At 36.3% G+C, this 12,719-nt stretch overlaps 1 protein-coding gene across 2 annotated transcripts in view; it reads left to right on the top strand.

Moving 5' to 3' along the window:
- Positions 1 to 9,253, top strand: part of LOC138711016 (forkhead box protein F2-like) — a 53,552-nt gene extending 44,299 nt beyond the window's left edge. For both annotated transcript variants that reach the window (XM_069842412.1, XM_069842337.1), the window contains one exon: positions 8,712 to 9,253. In XM_069842412.1, the coding sequence (XP_069698513.1) occupies positions 8,712 to 8,860 (149 nt within the window). In that variant the 3' untranslated portion in view covers positions 8,861 to 9,253. The remainder of the gene's footprint in view (positions 1 to 8,711) is intronic.
- Positions 9,254 to 12,719: the final 3,466 nt, after the last annotated feature.

Raw genomic sequence — 12,719 nt, 5'->3', positions numbered from 1 at the left:
GGTTATTGTTGTTTCTAATAGGGATCTATTGTTAATTATTGCTCTAGAAATTTGCGAGGTTGAATTTGGACAGGATTTAAATTGAATTATGTTAGTTTTGTTACAATTTAATACAAATTTATTGACTGAGAACCAGTCACATATTTCCTCTGTTCGAGTTATTGGCTGTAATTACTATACTTGTGTCATCTGCAAATAATATGGGATGACCTATATCTTTTATTAGGGGGGCAAGAACATTTATAAACACTAGAAAAAGTATTCACAGGCATCTATCAGTGGCTGGTTACCTGATTAGATTTAGATTGCTTCTTTCTTAAAACCTTCGGAAACGTGTGTTTAAGAAAGGTTTAAGAAACAGTATGTTTGATGCTCTGTAACTTGTCTCAAATTCAAGATTTCGTAGTTAAGTTCTTGTTCCATAGAATACTTTAATTATTCCATGCCATATAATTCACCAAAAACAGGTGTCACAGTAACGGAAAACTAGTGCAGTTTATTACATTTCCAGCAGTCAAATTCTATAAGGTCGTCTTCAACGAACGTAGCAAGGCTCAAGTAATCACAGTGGTCCCTAGAGTTGGCGCCGAAGCACGAGTCTTGAAAGACTTTCAAAATAGGCCAAAAACTGTCCGTGAGAAAAAATCTGCAGTATAAGACAGAACCCAGGCAACCTCCATAGATCATGGCCATGCTTTTGAGTGGGGTGCGTTGTCACGTCCAGGCAGCAGGTCGTGGTGACGTCACTTGGACGATTATCTCTGGAAATGGAGCCGTCCTGTCCTACTTTCTCGACCTCGATCTGTGTGCAGACCCGGGAAAATCCTAGAAAGAGATACTCGAGGCAACAAGGCCGCAGAGTTAAGGGATTTCCTCAAGGAGACGTGCCCGAGTTTCAGGGTATGAACCAAGGAAGTGACAAGCAGAATATTGGGGTCTGTGAAATTTGAGCCTTTTGACAGTTTGGTTACGGTGATGAAATGGGTATTTGAACCGTATGGCAAAACGTACTATTTTAAAATAAATAATTCGAATATAATTCTGCAGAAGTGCACAACTACCCTATGCGTAAACTAAAAACTAAAACATAGTTAAATTTCTTGACTATTACACTTTTATTACGTCACACTACTATTGACCAATGAAACTGTACGTAAGGACGTCTTTCAACCAATCACAGCCGTTTAACCTACAATTTTATCACGTCGCTAGCATTTGTTTATTTTTATCACTTCCCTAACATTTGTTTGTTTTTATCACTTCCCTAGCATTTGTTTCTTTGTTTGCCTACATTTCATACTGCAAATTCTCTACGGTATTATAAAAAATGCTTTGCGATCGTCATATGTTTCCCGCATAGATAGTCGATTGAAAATGGCGGCTTCGTTCAAACGTTTTGGTGAAGCTAACATTAGTGAAATAGAATTTCAGAAGTCAATTAATATATATTTTATTGTATTTTTATTTTAGTAGGTTATTTTACGACGCTTTATCAACATCTTAGATTATTTAGCGTCTGAATCAGATGAATGTGATAATGCCGGTGAAATGAGTCTGGTGTCCAACACTGAAAGTTATCTAGCATTTGCTCATATTGGGTTGAGGGAAAACCCCGGAAAAAACCTCAACCAGGTTACTTGCCCCGACCGGGAATCGAACCCGGGCCACCTGGTTTCGCAGCTAGACGTGCTAACCGTTACTCCACAGGTGTGGACTATTTTATTTCTTCTAATCTTTATATACTTTTTTTCTGTTTTGAATTTATTGGTACTAAGACATGTACATTCATTAAGCTTCATATGGACACATTATAATATTTAATAATATTTATATTCCTAATTAATTTTAACTTGTCTCACCTGATAAATCACGTTATAAGTACACAATTTTATATGTTTCATCATTCTTGTACACATTTATTAACTCTGTGTTGTTTACGCTCTTTTAATATGTTTTTATGCTCAACCATGCCGAAATGTAGTAATCATACACATGGTAGCAGTCCTTTAATGCACGTCATTAAAGTACACCTACTCATTATAGCACAGGTCTTCAGCCAATCACAAGTCAGCTTTGTACCGTTATATCGATTATTCTCGGATATGCAATCGACAGACAATTAGAGAAAAGTCACGGAGGCTGGAAATCCAATACTGTCGCAGAAGGTTATGTTCTGTTACTATAATAATTAGCGTTAATTGTAAATAATATTCAAATAAATTCAATTTGTCATCTCGTTTTTCAATTCTAAATCAATTTCCAGGTTATATCAGACTAATGTTCATTCTTATTCTGTGCCAAGTTCAATGACATTCGGCCTCGGAAAAAATCAATACTTTCGCGTCTGCGCACATCTCACAATTCAGGTCAGTTCGCACATAACCATAAAAAGACCTAATTTTCAATAATTTCAAGTTAGAAATATGGTCGAGCATAAAAAGTCGTATGAAACTTGCCTATAATGGTAATTAAGACGCTCGTATGAAAATTATGAAACTCGCTTGCGCTCGTTTCATAAACAATCATACTTGCGTCTTAATTACTACCATTATAGGCTCGTTGCATAATGTACTATTATGATACTTTAAGATGACTATTGAGCGCACTTTCTATTTTTACGTTCATGTATATTAATTTCTTATGCTACCTTGTGATGCCGGATAAGGCGAAAGTACTTGTAGCCACTATTTGTTTTTACATGCTATTCACTTATTGAATGATTAATAATAAATAGACAGTCAAATGAAGGTTCTTTTTATCATCATTTATTTGTTTGTATTGACTTGTCGGTCCAATATATTTTGTAAATTATATTTAAAAGCTGAAGTTTAATAACGCTACCAATTTACTAACGTTACTTAATACACTATATTCTATAAATATTTAATAAGAACATATTTATGGCCCAAATTATGCAAAGCATTTCAGGGTTCAGCCAAAATGAAATACAGTCAACTCTGGATATAGTGAACATTCGGCTATAGTGAACCTAAATCGTTGGTCCCGACTTGCATACATTTAAAAGTACATTCATATTTCCGTTTATAGTGAACCCTCGCTTCGGTTACAGTGAACCTTAAAAATTGAAGTTACAAGAGTTGTATCCTGACAAATTTTTATTTGAAGTCAGACCTTTTTGTATAAAATTGAAAGAATGTGTTGAGAACAATATTCTAAGTTTCTTAGGGTGCTATTCATAGACAATTCGCTAGCCCGCGCTACGAGCGTGCTAAACTAACCCCGGCTATCGACTGGTTATTTGTACAGGATTCATATCATATCTATCGCTAACACTGGTTTATGAATATGAAAAACGTTAGTTCGCTGATCATCCACCGGAAGGCAGCGCTGAGAATGTCTATGAATACTCTTTAGTCAAAGGACAAAGATAGGATTAATAATTCCTGTACTGTAAATCCAGGCAATGCATGACGACCTTGTCCCACTCCACAGTCGAAGGGTTGCCATTCTGTTCTCAGGCACACTACTCTATTGTTATTTCTAATCCTCCATCGCCAAAGGGTTGCCTTTTGTTCTCAGAAACATTTCCATTATGACACATAGCATCGGAACAACGGAAAATGAAATTGCCTTCTTTTATTAAAAGGGGACGAACATTATGTTCAGAGCATAAATTAAAGTAAGATTCCGATGGCTTTCAAACTCTATAAACCCCCTCCTAGTTTCCATTAAGTGACCCGGGAAATTCCAAGGCAGAGTACGCAGTCACATCATAACAGCGTTTGTAATTTCTACCTGATCAGTCTGTTTCTAGTGTTCGAACAGTGAATGTACTGTATAAAAATGTCGAAGCGTAAAGTGTTTTCTTTGGAAGATAAGGCGAATATTTTTTATAAGTGACATTGAACGTGGTCTTTCGCAAGCGGACGTGGGTCGACAGCATAGTTTAAGTAAATCAACTGTGAGTAACAATATACAGTGTAATCCATTCCACAAAAATTAAATATTTTAATTACTATTGTACGAAATGGAAATATAAAAATTGGAGATTTATCCTTCGAAGGGGTGGAAAAATTCAAATATCTTGGAGCAACAGTAACAAATATAAATGACACTCGGGAGGAAATTAAACGCAGAATAAATATGGGAAATGCGTGTTATTATTCGGTTGAGAAGCTTTTATCATCCGGTCTGCTGTCAAAAAATCTGAAAGTTAGAATTTATAAAACAGTTATATTACCGGTTGTTCTGTATGGTTGTGAAACTTGGACTCTCACTCTGAGAGAGGAACATACGTTAAGGGTGTCTGAGAATAAGGTGCTTAGGAAAATATTTGGGGCTAAGCGGGATGAAGTTACAGGAGAATGGAGAAAGTTACACAACGCAGAACTGCACGCATTGTATTCTTCACCTGACATAATTAGGAACATTAAATCCAGACGTTTGAGATGGGCAGGGCATGTAGCACGTATGGGCGAATCAAGAAATGCATATAGAGTGTTAGTTGGGAGACCGGAGGGAAAAAGACCTTTGGGGAGGCCGAGACGTAGATGGGAGGATAATATTAAAATGGATTTGAGGGAGGTGGGATATGATGATAGAGACTGGATTAATCTTGCACAGCATAGGGACCGATGGCGGGCTTATGTGAGGGCAATGAACCTTCGGGTTCCTTAAAAACCATTTGTAAGTAAGTAGGCTAAGTAAGTAATATAGTATTTTATTTTCTTGTTAACAATTTCATTCATTTCTGTCATTTAAGGTTCGGGGAGAGACACTTCGGATTTAGTGAACGAAATATGCAAGTCCGCTTAGGTTCACTATATCCGGAGTCGACTATACTGCGTTAGACCAACTGTTAACTTCTCTTGATCCGATGGAAATTGCATTTGGGACTTATCCGCCAAAATAAAGTCCAATATCCTGAGTAGGACTCGAACTCGCATAGCTTATGTCTAGAAAGAAACACGGTAGCCACTGCACCAAACGTGGACGGGTATGAAGCTTGAAATATCTCGGGAAGACAACGCACTTCCGGAACAAAAAGACAAAACATTGAATTCGAGCCAAAACGTGTCTAGGAACAACACGAGACATGAAACAATTGGAGTCGTATTTCTAAATGACATGCACAAACATTCATCCGGTTGTCTTGTCGTGGGGACGTAATTAAAGCATTTTTCTTCACGAAATACGAAAATTCCGGCAGTTGAGGCCAAGGTCTGAATTACTTAATGTTATTGTTGCAGGCGGGCCATATGCATACAGTCATACGCTTATGACCAGCAGTAATAGTTTTATTAGCTATCATGAGCATGGGTGGTCCCGCTCCACTGACGCCACACACACGGCAGGCTCCAATCTGTTGGCCCGTGTTGCCGTCTCAAGTGTCTACCCTCTGTCTCAGCCAACTTGACTGCAGCTCTCATATATTCTGCCTGCAATAAATTTATTGCTACAACCAGCGATGAGAGCTACTTAACTTTCTTCTTACTTCTTTCTGTCATACTTCTCTTCAATTTTCTCTATCTCTCTTTTCTCTGTTTCTTCATCAACACCAATTTCTTCTTCGAATCCTATTCTTCTTGTTCTCCATCGTCTTCTTTGAATTTTTTTCTTTTTTTCGTACGCATTTTAGTCTCATTTTGGTTTAATTTCTTCTTTATTTTTCAACCACCTTATTGGCCCTTTTACTCTCCTTTTGCAGGAACTCGAATATTCTCTTCAAACATTCAACGATGTTTCTCAAATGCAAGATTCCACGTAAGCTCCCACTCTCTTACACCTACTATGGACAGCTATAGTCCCGTCGCTCTAATTTCCGGCAGCCAATCGCGTTGCAGGTCAGCCACATTTAAACGTGTGCGTCTTGTGATTCGCTTATTAAGACGTTATTCATTTCTTAAGGCTCGATAAATACTTAATATAATCGCCCGCCATTTTGGCTCTTTCGTTGGCGTTCGTAGAAAGCACACGAGGACATTATTTGCCGCTCAATTATTTGCTGAATTACAGTGCGTTTGATTTATTATCATAGGACCTACGACATGATAATGTTTAACGGTGTGGCAAATAGATTCCTCGTATGGTAGCTCGGCAACGAAAGAATAAAAATGGCGAACGATACTACCTACCTAGACTTTATAGAGCCTTCGCTTCCTAAGACGTAAGCAAAGAGGAGGAGTCACGCCGGGAATAACAGCGTCGCGACTATATATTTTTATGTGACAGAGGGTAAATCCTTAAGATATGCAATAAGAATGCAACTGAAATCCATTAAAGAAGACTGGCGTTGCGGAACGTACAGTCAACACCATGAATATTATAATAATAATAATTTCTCACAAAGAAAGGGAAACCAGCGTATAGATACAGTATGGACACTTCGACTCGGTACCTTTGATGTAGCAGGACTGATTTCAATGACCTTCAAACTAGTTTGAGCGTGAGATTCTGCTTTCCCCTAGGAGTTGGCACTGAAATCACACCAGCTAGCAGTCGACACAGCGGAAATATAACATATATAATTAATACATCTAGGTACATTGTGTACTCAAATAAAATAAATTGAACCGATGAAATAATAAATCTGTTATTAACTGTAATTTCTAGACTCTAGAGTTCCTTTATAGTAAGAGTTGAGACGTTGACCCCAAGAACAATGATTAAAATATGTAATGATTTGATAGCGCTGAAAATGGAAAAACAAAACTCCTATAAATGATGATAAAAAATAACCTTCATTTGATTATTTATTATGAATCATTGAGTAAGTGAATAATATATAAAAGCAATAGTGGCTACAAGTACTTTCGCCTTATCCGGTACCATCAGGTAGCATAAGAAATTAATATAGTATGCATGAAAAATGTGTACCCGTCCGAACTGCTGCGGCTGGCTGATGCGACGTTTTGCTTTACAACTCATCGCGACAGCTTAACACGGTCTGCTCGCGACAAATGATTTTCTGGCTGTGTGGGTTTGAAAAACTGGCCTAGGCTAGAAAATGGCGTCAATGAAAGAGGACTGTCTATATGAGAAATTTTATTGTATTTGGTTACTAGCTGAAAGCACCCGGCGTTGCCCGGGTTTTCCTTTCTGCTTCTATTTTTAATTAAACTGGTTATTAAATTTTCGGAAATCTCGGAAACCCAAATATACACAACCAAAACGAATTTCTTTACTAAGCTTTCCTCGCCCATAAAGATGAATCTTTACTTAACGTCACTTACATGAATTAATGAACTCAGCCAAATGTCTGCCAGGGTTAACTCAGGGTTGTAAATCAGGCACCGAAAAGAAAACATTAAATCATGTGCCTAACGTTAAATTGTTGTTTTAAATTTATATATTTATTTCTTTTATTGATTTATTTGTTGTTATTTATTTGTATTTATTTATTTATTCTGGTGTAGTTAAGGCCATTAGGTCGCCAGAAATACAAATAAAGTAATAGAATAATCAAACTACGTATAAACAAAGTAAACCTAACGAAAATATAATTCCTACTCCTCTTTCTTATCAGTTTTAGCACCGAATCAATATGTACATATATAATTTAATTTATATTGGAAGATTTTTTTTACCTCTTGACCGCTGTACACCCACTTATATCATACCCAGTTTTTTTAACATAACTTGAAACTATAACTCATAAATTCAGAACATATTATACTAATTCTAATTTTATAGACAGAATACAGATTACAATCGCAGTAAGTAATTTTTTAACTTAAAGACTAATATTCTGAGAAACGTATAGACCTATCGGTATTTTAGAAATTAAGAGATTTTTATTTCCACAACGCTTAACATACTAAATTTGCAACGTGATTATACAGATATAATTTCGCAGCAACACATTTTCGGACGTGAACAACAATATCTTGCCAATTCTATTACGTTTCGTATGAGTTTTTCACACCAATTCTTATTCGTGCATAATTTTGGTGGGTCAATATTTCGTAATAGTATTATTGGTTATTTAATATTAAGTAAATTATGTGGTAGCAAACCTTGTAGTTTCAAAGAATTGTAGAATTCAGATGTATAAAACAGTTTGCTCACTATCTACAAAACTACATCGAGGAATTCATAATATGGTCCTGGACTGCGTAAAGATACTTATTGCATGAATTATCTAGTTTTAGCCTTCATGATGTGTAACAATAATATAATTTAATTTCGTGTTAAAATTTCCATGGCCTCGTGAAAGTCGATGTTGAATACAACAGATAATAATAGAAAACAATTGACTGTAGATGATTTTGGATTTTAATATTACACATGAATATCTGATCTATTTATTTTAATTTTTTATAATTTTAATTAATGTAACTTCCATTTCCACAATTTTAATGTAGCCTATGTTCTTCTCCTGGTTATGAAGGTTAAATGTGCAAACTTTGGCACATCGGTCAAAGCGTGTAGATTTGTATAGAGAACATACACACATACATATATACATACATACCCACATTCAATTTTATATATTAAGAAGATTATTTCCTAAGGATGCCTAAGACGCATAAAAATCTGTAGGACTGAAAGAGTCTTAAAATTAAATACTACTAAAGGTTTATAAAGGTTTATAGCATTTTGTGAGCACGAGTTGCCCATCTATAGTATTATGAGAATTAATTTACTAGATTCTATGACTTTGTACTAAAGCTGGGCTTTAGTTGCAAGCATTGTAATGGGATAAAGTATGCATGCAAATGAATAACATCAATTTTTTTTTTCTGTTGCAGGTATCAGAGCTGCCGCAATGCAGCCCGTGCAATGTGATCGCAAGCCATACATGACACCGCCGCCTCCCTCCATACCCACAAGCCTGCCTTCACCACCCGCCGCCAACACGGCTCACACATTCTACGAGAACGTCAAGTACACCATCTGATCCTAAAACAGTGCAAAGTGAAAAGACTTGACTACGTGCAAGCGACACAAGAATTTGGGTTTCTATTTAACAGTACATGGGATGTTGCAGCGCTCGAACTAGTCATCTCATACGTTTTGTTGGAGTGAGAAATGTTCTACATTATACAGTTCTATCATTAATTTTATTAATTTAATAATGTTATGCATCAGAAACTGATCAAGATGTGACGTCAGCTTGAAATGACAGTCCACAACAAATCTCAGTGACGTGAGTGAGGAAGTGACACTGAAGACTTAACTGGAGTAGCTTAGTTGCATTATGAAACGAACTGTTCAAGTGAAATCTATCTTGTAAGTGCCTGTAAATCTAACGTATATGCAAAATACACTAGAAGGGTAGTGTAAAACTTAACTCTCTGATTATTACTACGCTTCACATTTCTGTCACACTGAATTTATAGAGAAATATAGCCTTGTACACTTGGTCCAAATGAAAGTGGCCGGTCTCTTGAGCAGCGAAAATTTTCAAGTCCCTTCGAGTGAGCGCAGAGTTCACTACCGTAAACCTCCGTGTGCCGCTTTAGTTGATTCCATAACACAGGGACATCATATTATTTTTACTAACATTTTTAATATTAACCTGGCTATACCTTTGGATTAAAATTGGAAATTTATCTTTTGAAGAGGTGGAGAAATTCAAGTATCTTGGAGCAACAGTAACAAATATAATTTTTTTTTTCAAATTCAATTCAATGATACTCGGGAGCAAATTAAACGCAGAATAAATATGGGAAATGCCTGTTATTATTCGGTTGAGAAGCTCTTATCATCCAGTCTGCTGTCAAAAAATCTGAAAGTTAGAATTTATAAAACAGTTATATTACCTGTTGTTCTTTATGGTCGTGAAACTTGGACTCTCACTTTGAGAGAGGAACATAGGTTAAGGGTGTTTGAGAATAAGGTGCTTAGGAAAATATTTGGGGCTAAGAGGGATGAAGTTACAGGAGAAAGGAGAAAGTTACACAACAAAGAGCTGCACGCATTGTGTTCTTCACCTGACATAATTAGGAACATCAAATCCAGACGTTTGAGATGGGCAGGGCATGTAGCACGTATGGGCGAATCCAGAAATGCATATAGAGTGTTAGTTGGAAGGCTGGAGGGAAAAAGACCTTTAGGGAGGCCGAGACGTAGATGGGAAGATAATATTAAAATGAATTTGAGGGAGGTGGGATATGATCATAGACAATGGATTAATCTTGCTCAGGATAGGGACCAATGGCGGGCTTATGTGAGGGCGACAATGAACCTCCGGGTTCCTTAAAAGCCAGTAAGTAAATATGCCCTTGGATTAACGATTGAGAACCGGAAACACCGTTTGCTACCCACTTTCACTACTGGAGTTCGATGGTACTGGCGTAAAACACAAACCAATCACTTTACTAGGTATAGGAGGCATCCATTTACGTAAACTAGGAAATATCGCAATTTTGAGTTTGATAATTTTCATTAGGTTTTTGTTTAATCAAAATACAGTACAGTAGGCATATTAACAATAATTAACTCACGAATTGAGCTATCCATTCGGACGTACTCATTATGCAGTGTATATTATACTGTCTACAGCACATTAGAGTTCAATATAGAGAATGAAGTTAAATTGAAAAATAATCATAATATGGATATTTAAACACATTTTTGAAAATAGTGGCCGTTCATTTCGATAAAGGCTTCAGTTCCTTTGTGGACATTATCACACTATAGACTATTGCATCTAATTACAATTATCAGTTTCGTCCTTCGTACTAGTAACTCATGTTGAAATAATTCTGTAGGCTACCTACTCTATAAAAGAGTACCTTACGTACTGTAAATTCAATCTCCACTTCTGCCCGACCCGCACAGATAAAATTATTCAGACATTCTATCTACTGTCCGTCCAAGTGGTTATGTCGCAGGATCGTAGAAAGGGGAGAAATCACGTGACAGTTAATTACTTAACGAGGCCCTTTTATTTAAATTATTTTAAACAGTTGTATAATATTACGTAGACGTCCAAATCCTAACAGAAATTAATGTTTTCAGAAAAGAGCTAAGACAGTCCAGCAACTAGTCTTTACAGAGGGGCGAGCAGAAGCAGATTTGGGAAATCGAGATGCGACGTAGGCAAACGGACGACAGTACCTGTGCGAAAATATGATTCAATATTGAAAGCTCTTTCGTCACTGGAAAACGTGAACATATTTCTGGAACGTACTATACTCACTAACTCAGTACTGTTCACTATATGCAGCCTTGGTTCTGTGTGGAGGACAGATGGAACTTCATTAGTAGAAAGGTTGGGAGTGAATTACATTCAATAACTCAGGTACAATAAAAATTGAAGTAAAAATGAAATGATGTTCCTGTACAAGGCGCTGATTTGGGTACCTCCACTGCATGCTTCGAATCTCCGTAGTGAATGTTTTGTTTTGTCCTTTCTTGTATTTTTACGACTCCTTTTTAGTGTAATATGATCAAATAATTTTGCTTATGTTAATTCATGTTACTTACAGATAATCACAAAACTGGTGAAAATTTGTGGTTATAATTCCAGGAAATCAGGATATATTTTCTCATCAGAATTATGGTTTTTCTTCTTGTTTATAAATACCCTCTATCCTATCATGTGAATGACGCGTGGGGTTAAAGGAAGGGATGAATTACGTATTCCGACTTGTGAAGTATGCAACATCTGGCGCCCAGTTCTGCATCCCTGTACTAAATTACGATACTTATATCAGTTACGCAAATTCACATGCTCCTATTTTGGAGAGAGGAAAAAAAATATATAAAAAATTGTGAGAAAAAATCTCAAAGTATCTTGAAAAATAACAAACATTTTTAGACAAACACTAAAAGTCGTTGCCAGTTTTAATTACGCTGTTACATACATTCAAATATTAGGAGCTTCTAAGAGACCTGGGTTCGATTTGCGAACTCTAATAGCGTTTTATTTTTCTGTGGTTTCCACAAGTGTCTCTAGGAAAATAAAAGATAAAGCTTCACCACACACAACAGCTGATCATTCCCACATCCCTCCTCAGATGTGATTCATAAGTATTCCAACATATTTGCAACGATAAAGTAACCTCAACACTTAGCAAATGTCGTTAAGTGAAGAAACTATCACGTGATACACTGCTATGAATTTAGTAGGTCTAATAAATTCCTCACCGTAAACACTCTTTTGTTAATAGGTTAATTCAATTAAGTTGTGTTATAAAATAATAATGTCGGTTTTTTAAGTTTGGCGTTTTGTATGATTTCAATGATTTTCTTTAGTAGATAAATGAAATTTACAGAACACCATGGTTATTATTGCGTATAGTGAGCATGTGACAGTCGTAAATCGTTAATAAAAATAATACAAAATACAGATAATAGAGTTTGAGATTAGAGTTCTTTTAAAACACTATTGGAAACATGAGCCTTTATCAGCCAGTCTGCTGTCAAGAAATCTAAAAGTTAGAATTTATAAAACAGTTATATTACAGGTTGTTCTTTATGGTTGTGAAACTTGGACTCTCACTTTGAGAGAGGAACATAGGTTAAGAGTGTTTGAGAATAAGGTGCTTAAGAAAATATTTGGGGCTAAGAGGGATGAAGTTGCAGGAGAATGGAGAAAGTTACACAACACAGAACTGCACGCATTGTATTCTTCACCTGACATAATTAGGAATATTAAATCCAGACGTTTGAGATGGGCAGGCATGTAGCACGTATGGGCGAATCCAGAAATGCATACAGAGTGTTAATTGGGAGACCGGAGGGAAAAATACATTTAAAGGAGGCCGAGACGTAGCTGGGAAGATAATATTAAAATGGATGAGGATGAT

This window comes from Periplaneta americana, chromosome 1 (genome assembly GCF_040183065.1).
Source record: "Periplaneta americana isolate PAMFEO1 chromosome 1, P.americana_PAMFEO1_priV1, whole genome shotgun sequence".
NCBI classification, from domain to species: domain Eukaryota; kingdom Metazoa; phylum Arthropoda; class Insecta; order Blattodea; family Blattidae; genus Periplaneta; species Periplaneta americana.
The sequence above is the reverse complement of the archived record's forward strand: the minus strand, read 5'-3'. Positions and strand labels throughout refer to the sequence as shown.